This window comes from Loxodonta africana, chromosome 22 (assembly GCF_030014295.1).
Source record: "Loxodonta africana isolate mLoxAfr1 chromosome 22, mLoxAfr1.hap2, whole genome shotgun sequence".
In the NCBI taxonomy this organism is placed as follows: Eukaryota; Metazoa; Chordata; class Mammalia; order Proboscidea; family Elephantidae; genus Loxodonta; species Loxodonta africana.
Window position 1 is genome coordinate 18,095,989 of NC_087363.1, and position 16,457 is coordinate 18,112,445.

General features: G+C 43.5%; 1 protein-coding gene across 1 annotated transcript in view; it reads right to left on the reverse strand.

Moving 5' to 3' along the window:
• The window catches only part of CACNA2D3 (calcium voltage-gated channel auxiliary subunit alpha2delta 3), a 1,049,182-nt gene that overhangs the window by 343,801 nt on the left and 688,924 nt on the right, over positions 1 to 16,457 (reverse strand). Inside the window, exons 12-13 of the mRNA XM_064274376.1 lie at positions 13,081 to 13,159; positions 1,456 to 1,589 (exon numbers count right to left, since the gene is read on the reverse strand). Of these exons, the coding sequence (XP_064130446.1) occupies positions 1,456 to 1,589; positions 13,081 to 13,159 (213 nt within the window). The remainder of the gene's footprint in view (positions 1 to 1,455; positions 1,590 to 13,080; positions 13,160 to 16,457) is intronic.

Sequence of the window (16,457 nt, forward strand, 5' to 3'; positions counted from 1 at the left end):
TTTTTTACTTTTTATTCCACTGATCTGTCTCTTCAGGTGCTAGTACCATAATGCTTTAGGTATAGAGACTCTGCCCTGTATCTTTTTAAATCTATGAAACAAATTCAACGACTGATCAAACTGACTGCTGAGGATTTGCACACAAAACTACTGGTGACTCCGTCACTTCAGTACCGGCCAGCCATGCTCGTCATCTTCACTGTCTTCCTGCCTTGGTACATGTAAGAAGAAAAGGAGAAACCACCATTGTCGCTGTTGCCGTTAATCTGACGCCAATATAAATGGGGCAGCTGAGTTATTTTTTTTTCTTACATAATTCAAAACCCCACTGGGGTCAGACTCTGAAACTGATACAATTTCAGGGTATCTCTGCAATCAGGGAGAGTTTTTCAGCTCAACACCCATCTCTGTTCAGGATGTTATCTTCTGGGATGGGGCATCCCTTCTTGACCAAGAGATATTTCCATAGTCGCATATTTCCACAGTCCCACCGTGTACTTAAAGACCAAAGTGGGGACAAGTCAGCCATGGCCTGGCCTATGTCATGGAGTCTCCTAAGATGGTTTCCCATATGCTGTTCCCATCCTGCATTGCCCACAGCTATCAGCAACACAGCAGGGATGGGAGAGCCCAGGGAAAAAAGCCGGCCCATGACAGTCATTGGGGTCACTCCAAGGACAGCTTGTGTCTGGATTACAGTGATTAATGTGATGTTAATCCCAACAAAAACAACAAGGGAGAGGGCCTGAGAGAGCATTTACAATCAATAAATGAAAAATGCCACTCCCACCAGACTCATTATCCCTATGAAAAATTACCCTGAAATTACACAAGAAACCTAGCCATTGAGCCATTAGTTGATGATTGGCAAAGCCCCTTCCTGAAAGCTAATTCAGCTTCAGAATCTTCTGTTTGGAATTCAGACTTAGAATGATCCCATGGCCAGAGTTCAAACAACAATCTAGCACCTATGGAACCACCATTCCAGGGTATCCTCACTTCTCCAAGGAAAGAAAATGCAATCGTTGCTTCTGTGGCTCTGACTGGTCGTTACAGCCAAGCAGGGCTCACTCACAAATTGAGAGGCAGAGGTTAACAACTAGAACTGGGCCTCTCTACATGGCAAGAACTGAATCTAAGAACGTGCCTATGATCTCCAATACACCGAAAGAATTGTACACATGTGGAAAAAGGAAAAAAAAAAAGTAGAGAAGACAGAGTCAAAAAGTGAGCTTTCCATGATGATCAGACACCTTTCAGAGTGCCCGTTATTCCTCTAGACTATGATTTTTCATCAGTTTTTGCTTCGCAAGGTGACCAAGTAAACTGTATAACAAATGGAAGAATGACACTGACCCCGTAACTGGGGAATACTGATGCAATTGCCCACTCCTGGAATGAACCCCGAGATGAGATTAACCCCTCAGCCTCTTTCTCAGGGCCCCGTGGACTCACAGTGCTGTCGATGTAAGCTTCGGTCCATACCACATCGTGCTCCTGGTCGATGACTTTGGGCCGGCTGAGCACATGGAGGTACTCCATGACATTTTCCTGCACATCGGCCAAGGTGGAGATCTGGGTGAAAAATCCTGCCAAAACCCAAGGAGTACCAAGTTTAGTAACAGATAGGAAGACTTGAAACTGGAAAGCATGCATACACCATGCTTTCTATAAAAACAGCATGGGGGCGGTATCTGACCTCCAACCCCACAACAGGGAAGAAAAACCAAGATCAACAGGGTAAGGCTGATTCCTATGAGGCAGAACACCAACCATCCCTCACACAGCACACTCTACTTCTGTGCTGGGTTCAATAATTTATTGCAATGGCCACAGAGAACTCACAGACCATACTCGCTATTATGGGGTTTACTAGGGAAGTAACAGGTTACAATTCAGGCTCAGGAACACTCAAGGATGCAGTTCTTCCACCAGAACAGCCCTTTCCCAACTGTGCTGGAAGTATGCCTTGTCCTTGGGCCTAGGCCTCTCCCCAAAGGCTCTCATCTTTCTCTCTCTATGGGCCAGGAAGCCCATCGCGCTGTCTCCTGCTGCTGGGTGTCTGCTACCAGGTCTTTCCTGCCACTGCTTCTCACCAACTTCAGGGTTACAGCTTGCTCTCTCTCTCTCCTGCTTCCAAAAGCTTCTCAGTGCAGGGATCCTGGGTCCAAAGGACATGTTCTCCTATCCTGGCTGTTCTTCCTTGATGGTGTTTGGGTCCTCCTCTCTGCTCTGGAATTGGCTATTTTTAAGGTAAAACTGACCAATCCCCTTGGTAGGCCACAATTACCCTATCACACAGTCCTGCCCAATCAGCTGGGTGGGAGTTATAAGACCATGGTGAGAAAGGCCATAGCAAATAATTCATCACACCACACTTTCTTAATCTCTAGATACTTTTTTTCATTTTCCTTAAAAACTTCCGATCTCTACTCCATCATCACCCATTTCATGAATAATATAGAAAACATACACGAGCAAGCAAGAAAATTAAAATCAGCCACAAGCCTACCTTCTAGAAGGAACCTGTCCACCCTTTGAAAAATATCTTCCTAGCTATATACATACATATATAGACACATACCCATTGAAACCCAATACCATCAAGTCGATTTCGATTCACACATATATATACAAAGGTACAAACATACATGCGCGCACACACACACACACACACACACATTGGTATGGTATTCACTTATATACCCTCCCTGGCAGAAAGGAAAATATTCTCTACATGCCTTCATATAATGTATTTTTTTTACTTTAGTGAGTTTGTTTCCAAGGGAAAAATTATAAACCACAAAAATTAAAGGATATCCCATTTTTATATTATAACTATAACAATAATAGTTGTGATTTTACTGGGTGCTTACTAAGTGCCACAAAATTTACCAAATAACTTGATAAGGTTTAACTCATTTACTCCTGACAGCATGACGAGCTGGGGATTATCATGTCCATTTTACAGATAAGGCAACTGAGGTTGAGGATATGTGTTTTGCTTGTGTTCTCACAGGTATCAGGTGGCAACGGCAGAAGATGAATCCAGGCATATGAGTCTCTAACTTTTACTTACACATTCCAGCATATACCCTGCTGTGGTCACCAGGCCTCTTTTTTGAATATACTGGGAAGATACGGCTTTTAAGTAGCAGAAAGAAAGTTCTAAGCATGATACTGTCTTGAAGATGGAGGCAAAATTTTGATCTCGAGTTCCAGGGCACTGACTGTTGTGTCTCTCTTCAGCTTGGGGTCCTACTGCCTTTGGTATAGTTAGGAGCTGTTGAAAGGGAAATGTGGAACTAAGCACAGGCTTGGATCGCCAAGACAGAGTCCTTCATTCAAACATTTATGGAAGGTTTTCTAGCTGCCTGGCAATGGAAAAGCGAGGACTGACAAGATAACCAAGGTCCCTGTCTTCATGGGGTCTGGGAGATCCAAATAAACAAATGGCTATAAGTAGTGTCATCAACATTAAGCTAAAGCACACAGCAAGAGTCAGTGAAGATGAAACCTGAAGGATGAAAACTGGTTAGCTAAACAAAGAGGGGTTAAAGAGTGTGTCTTGCATAAAGAGTACAAAGCAAAGGCTCAAGATCTGAGTGGGCCAGGCCTTCTAAGAACTGAAAACAGCTCAGAATGGCTGGAGTGTGGAGCTAGGGGAGAGGAGGTAGAAGCTGGGTGCTAGAAGACTAGAGAAATAGCAGGAGGACTGTTGCTTGGACCTTGGGAAGGAGTTCAGACTTCATCCTAAAGTAGTCACAGAAGGATTTTAAGCAGGAGGGCATGGATTCATGTTTCCTTCTTGTGCCTCTAAATGAGGACGTTTATAACTACATTCATACCATCTCCTCTTGCCAAACAAATCAAAGAGGGTATGCGCAGCTCTCAAGCCAGACTGATCACAGTACTTGCTGAGCTCTTCACAGAGCCTCACAGTGTCTAAACAGGTTGCAGGGTAAAGGAATACCAGCCCTCCTGTTGTCCAGAAAGGATCAGGACCCTCCCAGAGCAGTTCCAAACAAAGGCCAGCTGGTTTGAATTTGGTGTGCCAGCCCAAACCAGGCTGGGACCATGTGGCTTCTGGTTTCCTGATGACAGCTCTGCACAGTGCTAATTAGCATGCACTGTCACTCCTGCCTGCCCCCCCTGCAAGCCAGAGCTAGAGCCTCACCTAACCCAGGGGAAACACAGGCCTCAGAGGAACAGGCTGAGATCATCTGTCAGCATCACAGCCCAGAGCAGGGCTTATGTGCACCCCAGAGGCCAGGTGCCACAGTTAGGGAGACCCATTCGGGCCACTGCTCTTGTGAAATCCTGAACGGCCCCTCTTAGAGGCACAGTTCTCATCTCTCCATGCCTGGTGGCTACCATGAGTGTCTGACAAAGAAAATATCTAATTTCTCCTTCTTTTGTAAACAAACCTTGGACTCTTCATGAAGGGTCTTAGAGGGACAAGCATGATCCAGGGAACAAGAGAGGTACCAAAATGCTGATAAGGGGAGGAGATAGATGGATGGTCCTGGAACCCTTCAGGGTATCTGGGCGAGTGTTTTGTAGTGTAGAACAATTTCTGTTTGAGCTCCTGTGCTAAATGTACAGTAAAGACAGCATCTCTTAGGCGTTAGTCTTGATCGTTTGTATTTTCACATCTAATCCTCAAAGCCAACAGTAAAACTCCCTGATTTGGGTTTTCCAAATTCAAGCCTATGAGAAGGGGATGAATTCAAGAAGGAGGATGGGAGAGACAGATCATTAACACAGAGAGGGAGTGGGAAGGAAAAACAACCTCATATTTGGAAGGGGGTTGAGCTGAGAGCTAATCCTCACTTGGCCTCGCTTTGTCATAGTCAAAAAGCAGAAAAGTTACAAAGAGCTGAATTCTCCCCAGAGCTACAAACCCATGGCCAACCATATACCATCCCCTCCAGGAATGCCTAACAGGATTCTCACATTGAACTTGTCCAAAGCCAACACTTGATTTCCCTCCCCAAACACATTCCTCCCCCAGTTCTTCCCACCTCAGCAAATGGCACCACTGCCCAATTAGGCCAAAACTATAAGAAGTATCTTTGATAACTATCATTCCCTCAGGCCCCTCAATCCCATATCTAATTGACCAGAATGTTTGTTTGGCTCTACCTCCAAAATAGATCTAAAACCCATTCTCCCATCTCTACTGCTGCCACCCTGGTCTAAGATTTTAACATCTCTCATACAAAACACAACAGCCTCCCCACAGATTTCCCTCCTTGTTGTCTAGGTTCCTCACAGCAGCCAGGGTAATCTTCTAAAAATACAAAACAGGTCATCATCTCCCTGCTTGAAACCCTACAATAGCTTCTACTTGTAATAATAGTAAAATCCAAATTTACACTGGCCTCCAAGACACTGTTTCAGCAGCCCCTCATCCACTGGTGTGAGCATGCACCCCTTCTGCCCTCCCCTTACTTGTTGCTTCAGCTTACTGGCCTTCTTTCTCTTTCTTTCCCATCCAGTTCATCTCCCCCTGGGGATCTTTGCACTTGCGGTATCCTCTGCCTCCAGTGTCTCCGTGGATGATTCCTTTTTATCAGAGTCACTGGGTGGTGCAAACAGTTAACACGCTCAGCTGTTCACTGAAAGGCGGTTGGAGCCTGCTCAGAGGCACCTCAGAAAAAAGGCCTGGTGATCTACTCCTGAAAAGTCACCCACTGAAAACCCTGCGGAGCACAGCTCTACTCGGACACGCATGAGGTCACCACGAGTTGGGTCAACTCCGTATCAACTGGTTTTCCTTCTTACCATTCTGATCACAGCTCAGAGGGGCCTTCCCTGACCACTCTGAAATCATTTCCTCACACACCACCATGCTTCAGTTGGTTCTGGGAATTCATTCCTCATTGAGTCTCTGGTTTACCGTCTTCCCTTCACCTGTCATGTTAACTCTGTGTAAGCAGGGCTTAGCGGCCATCTTGTCTGGAGCAGCACTGCCAATGCAGGAGCCATGAGTAATACAGGAACAGGCACTGGGGTCAGTAAGGTCTGGCTGACCAGTACCTCACAGCAGCCCACCTTGTGTGCTCCTTTTACAGAGGAGAACAGGGAAGCTCAGAGAGTACTGTAATTTGCCCAGGATCGATTTACGTACAGGTTCATCTGATTCTAAAACCTTCTTTCTTAACTACCAAGGACACTGCCTCCTCCAGTGTTGGGAAGGGACAAGCCTGGCTGCTCAGAGCTCCCCCTACAGGCAGGCATCCTGCTGGGCTATTTGTGTCTATGTGGCTGGAAAAGGTAGGGGAGGGGAATGAGGAATACGTGATTGTCCATTGCAGCTCCCGGCAGATGCTCAATAATTAGCACCAAAAGTCTACTCAAAACCCAGGACACGGCTTGAATTTATGTTTCAATATGTAGACTAGGGATGCGGAAGTATAAAAGGTAAGAAGAGATGAAATTATTAAAATGTTATTAATAACATATACTGGAAACCTTATGCAAATTTGACCATCTAACCCCAACCCATTAAAATGTAAAACCTTCCTGAAAGGGTCTTTTTTGTGTTTAAATGTTTTCATATAAGTTTTGGTTAACAAATGTACCTTTTGATGGATAATAGGAAGTTGCTGAGAGCTGTAACCATAGAAGCTTCCCTTGTTTTCCCTCTGTATTCTCTGAGCTGGCTGCTCTCCTTCCCCTCTTCTCTCTCTTTTTTTTTTTTTTTCTTCTACATTCTAGCTTTTGAATGTTTATTCTTTTCTTTAATGTGCCTTTCTGGACTTCATATATCATGTAAGAAAGCAGAATCAGCAATCATTTGGTAATTACCAAGGAGTAATTAATGCTGAAATTAGCCACCTATTACAAATGGGCTGCTCATTTTTCTACATCACATCCATTTATTTACCTTACTCGCTTGCAGAGCTCGTTCTGTGAACTCTGGGTTACAACTGCTCACTGTGGGCCCATATGCAGCCTGGTGCTCTGCATTTCTGAGACCTTACCACACTCACTTTTGTATTTCTCGAGAGTTCCTTGTCTAAAAGCTGCCTCTGCTTGAAGTGCTCCATCAGCTCCACAATGACACCAGATCTGGCGGCTCCAGGAGTCTGCTCCCCAATAGCAAGACCCTGCTGTCTCCTCAGCACGCCAAAGTCAGTCCTCACTCCATCTTCTGCGTGATGGACATTGGTCCCCTTAAGTCTCTTCAAAGACTCTTTTCTCTCTTAAATAAGCCAGCTGGAAGCAAGAAATCTAGTGTCCAGATTTCATCCTTCCTGGGACAACGATCTGGGAAAAAGGGTCCATGTGGCAAGTAGAGTCTAGGATGTAACAACCTGGGCTGTACTCCCTGTGGAATGATAGTATTACTCAAAGACACACAATATTCTGCTCCCATCTTCCTCCCTCTCTGTCAGTATCACGCGTTATTGGAAAATCACTTATTTCTGTAGAAAAACAAATTACAATTTAAAAGTAGCTTTCTACCTGTACATTTCCTTTAACAAAAGAACAAGCAAGGGAGCAGGAGGCCTGTTGGGCCCTGGGCGTTATAGGGCAGGTGTCTGAGGAGTTGGAAGGAACCAGCCCAGGAGAATGACCACTCAGGTGGAGATCCCCGCAGCCTCGGCAGGCACGTGCCCACCTGGAGAAAAGGGCTCCTGAAACTATCCGGAATCAACCCAAGCTTTGGAATTAGGAACAAGCTTTTTCCTTTGTGAAGAATGTTACGTTTTTAATTTCATGTTAAAAATAAAAGGGGCAAAGAGTAAAAGAAGAAAACAATCTAAAGGTACAGAGTTCAGGCTTTGGCTCTGGATAAGGAGGGCCTGAATCCTGACTCTGCAACCTGCTATGTAGTTAACCTGGGACAGAGTGTTGGTCTCACTGAGTCTCAGTTTCCTTCCCCAAATAAAGATAATTATAGCACACACCTTACGGAGCTTACATGAGGGTCAAAAGACACAGTACACATTAAGTACTTCGCATGCTGCCTGGCACTTAATAAGCGGTCAGTCATCCTTTGTTGCTATTAACAACAACATCACGTTATCATCTTCATTGCTCGAACCCTTTCCACTCAAATTCTCATGTTCTAAGAAAGCTACACAAAGAACTATACTACAGTGTTTGAAAACTGCCATGTTTGTCTTTCTGTACCGGTTCTGAAATAGTAGAATGTTGTAATTGCCATTTTTCTCATACCCCTACCTACAACCCATCTGGTCTCATAAGTTTTGACTATCCTTTGGAGGACATGACACTTGGGAAGGTATAGAGTAGTAAAAATTAATAGAAAAAGTTGGGGAGTCTGCACTTTAGGGAGGGCAGGGCTCATGCCACCAATTCTCTTTCAAACAAGGAGGGAATGGCCATTAAACCATTAGAAAGGGACAATCTAAGCAGACAACCAAGAGAGACTTATGCGGTGTTTCCATTTGCCCTAAACACTGAGGCCCTTCTTTATTTGCACAGCTGGAAAATTCTCCATCCACCGTGATTTCTGAGGGAGAATCAGCCAGTGCTTATTTAAAATCTTGGCACACTGAACATCAGAGAAGATCATCATGGTCTTATGGAATCTGGGCTAGCCGGCCCCTCTTTTCTATTTTCCCAGTTCACTTGTTTATCCAACAGTGTGAACACAGAACTGTAAATTCCACAAGCCATTCTACAGTGGCAATGATAGTTTTAATGTATTTAAAATGGCTTGCTGCTTTGCCTCATTAGGGCTGGTTCCCTCAAGATATGACCTAGTTATGCATAAAACGAAACAAACCATTGAGCTCCAGGCCTCTCTGGATTTTGCCAGTAGATTGGAGGAGGCAGAGAACTCCTATAAGGGATATGACTGTCTCTAGACATTAATTTCTAGAAGAAAGTATCTGAGGCCCACGAGCTGAGAACTGTCTCCTTGGTTACCAGCTTCCAAGCAAGAAGTTCTGCATACAATAAGTCCTTGACCACTGACCCAGGGACTACATGCTGGCCCTGCCAATTCCTGTTCCTTCCCAGGGTCATGGTGTGGCCAGGTCAAGTCCAGCAGCCCAGTGGCTCCTCCTTGAGTTCTCCTTGGGTCTGCTCTGGTCCCTGGCTGTTAATGCTTCATTTCACTAAAGAACTTGGCTGAGTCAGGGCTAAAATATGTAAGAGGGGCCGCTCTGGACCTCATGTTACTTGAGATGAAAAATGTTATGCTGCCTCCATGTTATAGAAATCTGAGAATATAAACAATGATTTAATTAATGACCGTAGACTAATACTTGCTCACCAATGTTGCATGGTCTAAAACCCCACAAGCGATGCAACATGAAGCCAATGTTTATATGGGCACAGATGACTCGAACCTAACATTTCAACAGCAACTGCTACTTTGAAGAGTAACAAACAATAGCATTTTATTCCCAGAGTGAGGGAGGTAAAACTGTTGAGAAGGACTGACTCTGGCAGGGAAGGAAATGACTGGATTTGGACAGGAAGAAAAGAGAATCACTGTGGAATCCAGCAGCCCATCCAGCTAACAGCTATTATTCTCTCCTTGGATTTTCTGAGTTACTGGACTCCAACCTTATAAATCTAAAGGGCTCTATTTTATAGCCGGGCCCTAAAATACTCTGAGTTGACTAAATTGTCTTCAAAAGGATGCTTCAAAGATTCTTATAAACAACGACTAAAATGAAATTATGGTGTAATATTAGTTGATTAAGACAAGATTTCAATTTGAGTAATTTTCATCAGCTGGACACAGACAGTGGTAAAAACAATAACCCATGACTAAATGCATACTAGCTGATGGGAAGAATTGCAATCTGATGTGGCAGGAATAGCAGCAAAATTTAAAAAAAAAGGAGGAAATGGAGGGGAACTTTTTTTTAAGACCACAGAATAAAGGAAAAAATGAGGAAAAGTATAACTCAGTTAAGCTTTTCAAATGCCAACCAAGTTCCAAAACTTATTTCAAGAATGGCCTCTTTTCACAGAGGAAATCTGGGATCCACTCAGCCTCCCTCTCCTCATGCCTGTCTCTCTCCTATATTTCCCCCTGAAATGAAGTCAAGTACATTGCTCTGAGACAAGCAGAATTACTGATACTTTTTAGCAAAGCAAGTAAGCCAATAAATTACGATAACTGTGGAATGTATTATTTTAGCGCTACAAGGAATTTTTTAAAATATCCCATGCAGTCCTTCATTTTTACATGAGGAAATTAAGACTTGCTTAAATGATTGTTCCAAATACAAGCAGATAATTAAGGACAACGCCAAGCAAAGAGGAAGATGGGCAGAGGTTTATTTGCCTGGCTATGTACCTATTCTCTGAGAACTTCCCATACTCACCCATCCATCCATGCACACCTGAGCCCCAGTAGAGCGTGTATATATTTTTTCCCATGGGCTTATCCCTGCCTAAAACTGATTAAAGCAGGGGTAGAGTCCAGAAAAGGACATCATGTTTGGTAAAGTAGAAGGTCGGTAGAAACGAGGTAAACCCTCAATGAGATGGACTAATACACTTGCTTCAGCAATGGGCTCAAACATATCAAAGATCATGAAGATGGCACAGCACCGGGCAACGTTTTGTTCTGTTATACATAAGATCACCATGAGTCGGAGTCTACTGAATGGTAGCCAACAACAACAAAGAGATGTAGCCCAGTCTGGATCATCATAATCTCTATTATGGAGGAAGGGTGGCTTGAAATCACAAGTTGTAGTTGCAGCTCAGTCTCAAATGGAGATAACATAAACCCTCCTTTCTAATACCTTGCATTGCCAATAGTATGGGAAAAGTAACTGTGCTATGTGGACGGATGGGCAGGAACACTATGGAGCAGCCATTTCTGGCTATGCACATGTCATAGCAGTGAAAGCTTATCAAGAAAGAAGAAGAATGAAGCGGACATGCAGAAAGCAACCAAGAAGAAGAAAACCAAAAACACAGCTCCCTGGCCCCTCAGGAGACACGTGATTCCCTTCCTGCTCTGGGTTCTGAGTCACTCCCCGCTCTCTCCAAACACTCCTCTTTTTAATTCCAGGGAGCAACTTTGGTAGTCTGCAACTAAAATAACTTTGCCTTAAGTCATCAAAGCTGAAACTGAGACTTGTAAACCCTTCCTTGAATCTTCTTTCTTCCAGTAAAGTTCAGAAGATTAACACAAAAATAGACCACTGAAATCCATCAATACCAATTTACTGTGCATCAAGACATACCTTACTCTATTAGTATTTATAGTAAATTTCCTAATTTTAAAAACATTGAAGTAGTACCCACTCCAAGTAAGACTGGGCTCTGTGAAAGCACTCAAGATGCAGGCAGAGGCAAAGGCTGCTCACAGAGACGTGCAGTCTCAGAGGAGAGATAAGACACGTTCACAGGCCGATACCAGATAATAACAGGAGGCATTTCTGCATCAGGCACTGAGACACTAGCTTTGCCTTCACACCTCATTTCATGCTCCCAACAGCCTCACAGGGCAGGTGATATAACTCAGATCCAGACAGGTTTGATAAGTTGCACATGGTTGGTGGATGGTGGAAGCTGGATTTGAACTTAAGGAGCCTGGGTTAACAGCATGGACTATACCTCTTAGGCTTTGATCTCTTGGCTGTGTGTAAAACTGGAGACCCCCATTACTTCCCTCCCTGTGCCTTCCCCAAAGCATTGTTTCTGGAAAAATAGGATCCAATAAATTCTGGTTTAATTGAAATTTTAAAATAAATACGAAATTAATTCTAGTTTTCAATTTTTGTATTCAAACTAAAAATTATAGATAACAGGTTATTTTAATCTAGAATTTTCCAGGGTGAGCTCCATAGAAGAATTTATCAGCAAGATGCTCCATCAAAAAAGACATTCATGGTCAAATGTGTTTAGGAATACTACATACCCTGTTGCCTCTCTTGAGATCTAAAATACATATGAGCATAGTAAACTTACAGTGAAAAAGCATGCTGAATTTTGTGATCACATTGGCCTTTTCCAAAATTATTACATCTCAGAAACAATTTATCAATTGTTGTTGTTGGGTGCCACTGAGTTGATTTTTGACTCACAACAACCCATGTGACAGAGTAGAATTGCCCCACGTAGTTTTCTAGGCTTTCGAGATTATAATCTTTATGGAAGCAGATTTCTAGGTCCTTCATAGCTGCTGGGTAGGTTCAAACCACCAACCTTTTGGTTAGCAGCTGAGTGCTTAACTATTGTGCCACCTGGGCTCCTATTTATTGATTAACCCTTATTAATATAAAAAGGTTAACATGCATTGAACACTTATTGTGTCCCAGCACTGAACTAGGTGCCCAACATCGACCATCTCATTAATCCCTTTTTTTAAATTAGAGACAAAGGAGGAACTATTATCATTATCCTCATTTTGAAGGTTAGAACACTGCGTCAGGTTAACTGAATTAGTAATATAGGCCAAATTATGCTATGGGAACATATCAACATAAAAATCTCAGTGGCTTAACACAAAGGTTTATTTATCGTGCATACTCTGTATTAAGCATGGGTTAGCAGATGGCAGAATACAGGGCTCAGGGAGATTAGAAAGGCAGTCAGCTCCATGTAGTCACCAGGGGACCCAGGCTGATGAAGGCTTCCCCATCCCATGGCTACACCATCTGGGACCTGTAGCTTCAGAGTTCACAAGAGCAAGAGAAGAGAGTATGGATACTGCCACACCAGCTCTTAAATGCTTCAGTCCAGAGATGACTCAGGTTGGTTTCACACACAGCCTATTGGCTAGAATGAGTTCTGGGGTCCTGCCTAACTGCAAGGGGTCTATGGACTGAGGGAGAACACACTGATGCTTAGTGAACAGTAAATATTCCTGCCATCATGATTCTCCTAGGCTCTCAGCTATGAAACAGCAGAGGGAAAGGTTTAACCACTCCACTCAACTACGTCCTCAAATTTATAAACTGATTTTGGGAGAAGCTGTTACAGGTGTATCAACAAGTCATTTAGAAACACCCAGAACTTCTCTTAGACTTCACATTTGTCTCTTATAACACTCCACTTTCTCATGACTGTCTCAATTTCTGCACAGCTAAGAAGCTATTCAGAGCCAAGCACACTGGGGAGACCCACCTTTGTTGGCACAGGCCATCCACTTGAGGTTGTCTGCAAACGCGGCCTCTCGTCCAATGAGGTACGTGAAGATGCGAACCTGAAAGGAAGATGAATGCTCGGTGAGTGGTATTCACTGTTCATCATCCCGTGCAGACCACATGCATGGGTCACGCACATGTGGTTTACCTCTTTCATGCTCCATGCTTCCCATCTGCAGGAACATATTTAAGACATTTGAAGTACAGTCAGCAAGAAATATATTCAAAACTGGGGGGCTTTGATCTTGTAAACCATATGGCACTGATGGTGGTTGTTTTTCCGTGTGTAACTCACGACAGAGGAGAATAACTTGAAATGGGAAATTGGCAACATCACGGGCCTGGGTTTGCTCCACACATGAACAAGGATCATCCAGGTCTGAAGCAAATCTGCAACCATTACCCTCATTCTCACAGGAAGCGCAGTGTGTACTCTTCTTGGGAACTAAAACACCATTGAAAGACCCTCACAGGAGCCCTGGTAGCACAGTGGTTAAGTGCTCGGCTGCTAATTGGAAGGCCAGCAGTTCGAACCCACAAGCTGCTCCATGGGAGAAAGACATGGCAGTCTGCTCCAGTAAAGATTACAGCCTTGGAAACTCTATGGGGCAGCTCTACTCTGTCCTATAGGGTTGCTATGAGTTGAAATCGACTTGATGGCAGTGGGTTTTTTTGTGGAAAGACTCTCAACATTTCCCCTCAGTGGTGAGGTGTCTGGTGTAACTTTAGGAGGTAATTAACTGAGAGGAGAGGCACAGCCTATGGCCTGGAGATCTATGGAGGGTCTATAGTCCTCCTAAGGTTTTGGCATCCTGAAGAACAGAGAACACATGTCAAACCCTGGCTGTCTCATTTTCTATTGCTTTCTCCATTCTCTCTTATGAGGCAAAGACTCTCTGAAACAAAGCACAGCACTGCCCACTTACCAAAGTGGTATTTGAGAGTTAGATGGAATAAAGAGTTAAAAGGCTTAAAACCCTTTAATTTAAATTTAAAATGCTATGTGGATCAACACTACACAGTCAAACAAAACTCTTTCATCCGGCCAAATACAGGCCCTTGGCCCACATTTTGGGTTAAATGAAGGCATGATATCAGATGGATACTTCCTGACATGTGGCACCAGAGCTTTTACTAGATGATATCCTCTTAGTTCATCCAGCCTGGGTCAGGCACCCTGTTATTTTCTCTAATAGTATCCCCTACTGCTCCTTTAGGGCCTTTATCATAAACGTCATTAACTAATACCAATGTGGTTACGTCTATCGGACTGTCCATTTGCCAGGGGAAAGGAAAGGATGTGTTTACTTCACCAGATGGAGTGTTACAACTCAATTCCTGAGCAAATAAAGACCTTCAAAGATTTCATTTTCATTATGAATATCATCTTATTTGGGTATTATAACTTGAGAACTTGAGGGTTTTTTTTTTTTTCTAATTGTGCTTTAAGTGAAAGTTTACAAATCAAGTCAGTCTCTCATACAAAAATTTATACACACTTTGCTACGTACTCCTAGTTGCTCTCCCCCGAACAAGACAGTGCACTCCTTCTCTCCACCCTGTATTCCCCATGTTCATTCAACCAGCTCCTGCCCCCTTCTGCCTTCTCATCTACCCTCCAGACAGGAGCTGCCCACATAGTCTCATGTGTCTACTTCTGCCAAGAAGCTAACTCCTCACCAGTATTATTTTTTGTCTTATAGTCCAGTCCACTTCCTGTCTGAAGAGTTGGCTTTGGGAATGGTTCCAGTCTTGGGCTAACAGAAGGTCTGGGGACCATGACCTCTGGGGTCCTTCTAGTCTCAGTCAGACCATTAAGTTTGGTCTTTTTACGAGAACTTGAGGTCTGCATCCCACTAGAACTTGAGTTTTTACATGATGGTTTAGTTCCAGCTTAAATAGATGTTTGAGTGCACGTTCTCATTATGCACCATCAGTCTGTCCTCATTTGTGCTCAGTAAGGCAGCCATTTCATTCGGATCACAACTCCAGCAAGGGGCCTTCCTGGGTGAGTGGGCAGCCACAGAGGCTTCTGGCTCTCTTCATTTCCTCAGCTCCTTTCCACACCATACCCACTATGTCATCGTAGGAGAAAGGATTGTGTTTAGTTTTTGTTTTAAATTAAGAGATTCTGGCTTCTCTTGGCAAAAAAAAAAAAAAAAAATTGCAGGATGCAGCATCATGTAACCAACAGTGGTGGCTGACTCCCCTACACAGGGATGCTTTTGCCATTCATTTTTCCCACTTGGCCACTGTAGGCATTTAGCTGAGGACACCTAATTTAGGGGAAACTGAGGCCCACTTAAGTGAGTTTCTGAATTTCCTTTCTGAGTTTCATCAAGGCCCCATCTCATGAAAGAGGCCTTAAGAGACCTCAGGACAGCACCAGGGTCTCTCCTCAACCTCTTAGAGAAAACCTCAACCAGCTCGAAAGCCCAGAGCTAGCACACACAGGAGCCCGGACTTGAATCAAGTCTCTTGACATCAGAGCCATGCTTTTTCCATAAACCTGTGCCTTTAATTTCAAGCTTAAGCTATTTAGAAGGAAAACACTAGACTGATAAAAATTTGCACTGGCTGTTAGCCAAGGAGAAAGCTTAAGAGATAGCTCCCAGGATATGAAGCCGTAAGTCTGTTTCTTTGTAGGCAAAGACTGGCCACAAAGCAGTCCATTTGTTTTTGAGTAAAGGTTCCTATGTGTGCTAGCTTCCTCCGCTGCCCAGATGAAGAACTTTAGAATATACTGAATTCTCTCTCAGAGGCATAGTTAAAACTCCAGAACAATGCTGTGAAGCACTGGCAAAACTTCAACAGTTTCTGATTTAAAAAGACGGCAACTCATTTGGAAAACCAGTAGGAATGCGCCAAACTCCAAGCCAGACATGATTGTGCAAGAATAATCGTGCTAACAACAATCACAATAACGAAAACCAGCACCATGACCCCTCCACCACCATCACTGTCCCAACTATTATGGCCTCTGTGGCTTCTACGATTAGCTCCATCCCCTGGGTCAGGTACTATGCTAAGGGACTTATAGGCATTATATTTGTTTTGTTGGTTTGTATTTTATTTTTATTGCTTATGAAAGAAAATTTGACCATGTTCATTATTTCCATTCATGTGCGGTTCTTGGCTCCCAGCAGAGTGGCCTCTTTATCTGAAGAGAAATGGCGTGAAAGTGGCTTGTTGCATTTCTTCCTATAAAATAAACATAATCAAATGCTGTAAGTCTACGCCCTGCACTTCTCACAATAATGCCTTTCAATCAGCCAAAAAAAAAAAAAGAAAGGAAATTTTACTCCAAAGTATAAAATATATTGGAGAGCAATTTAATAATAGCCATAGCTTTTTATA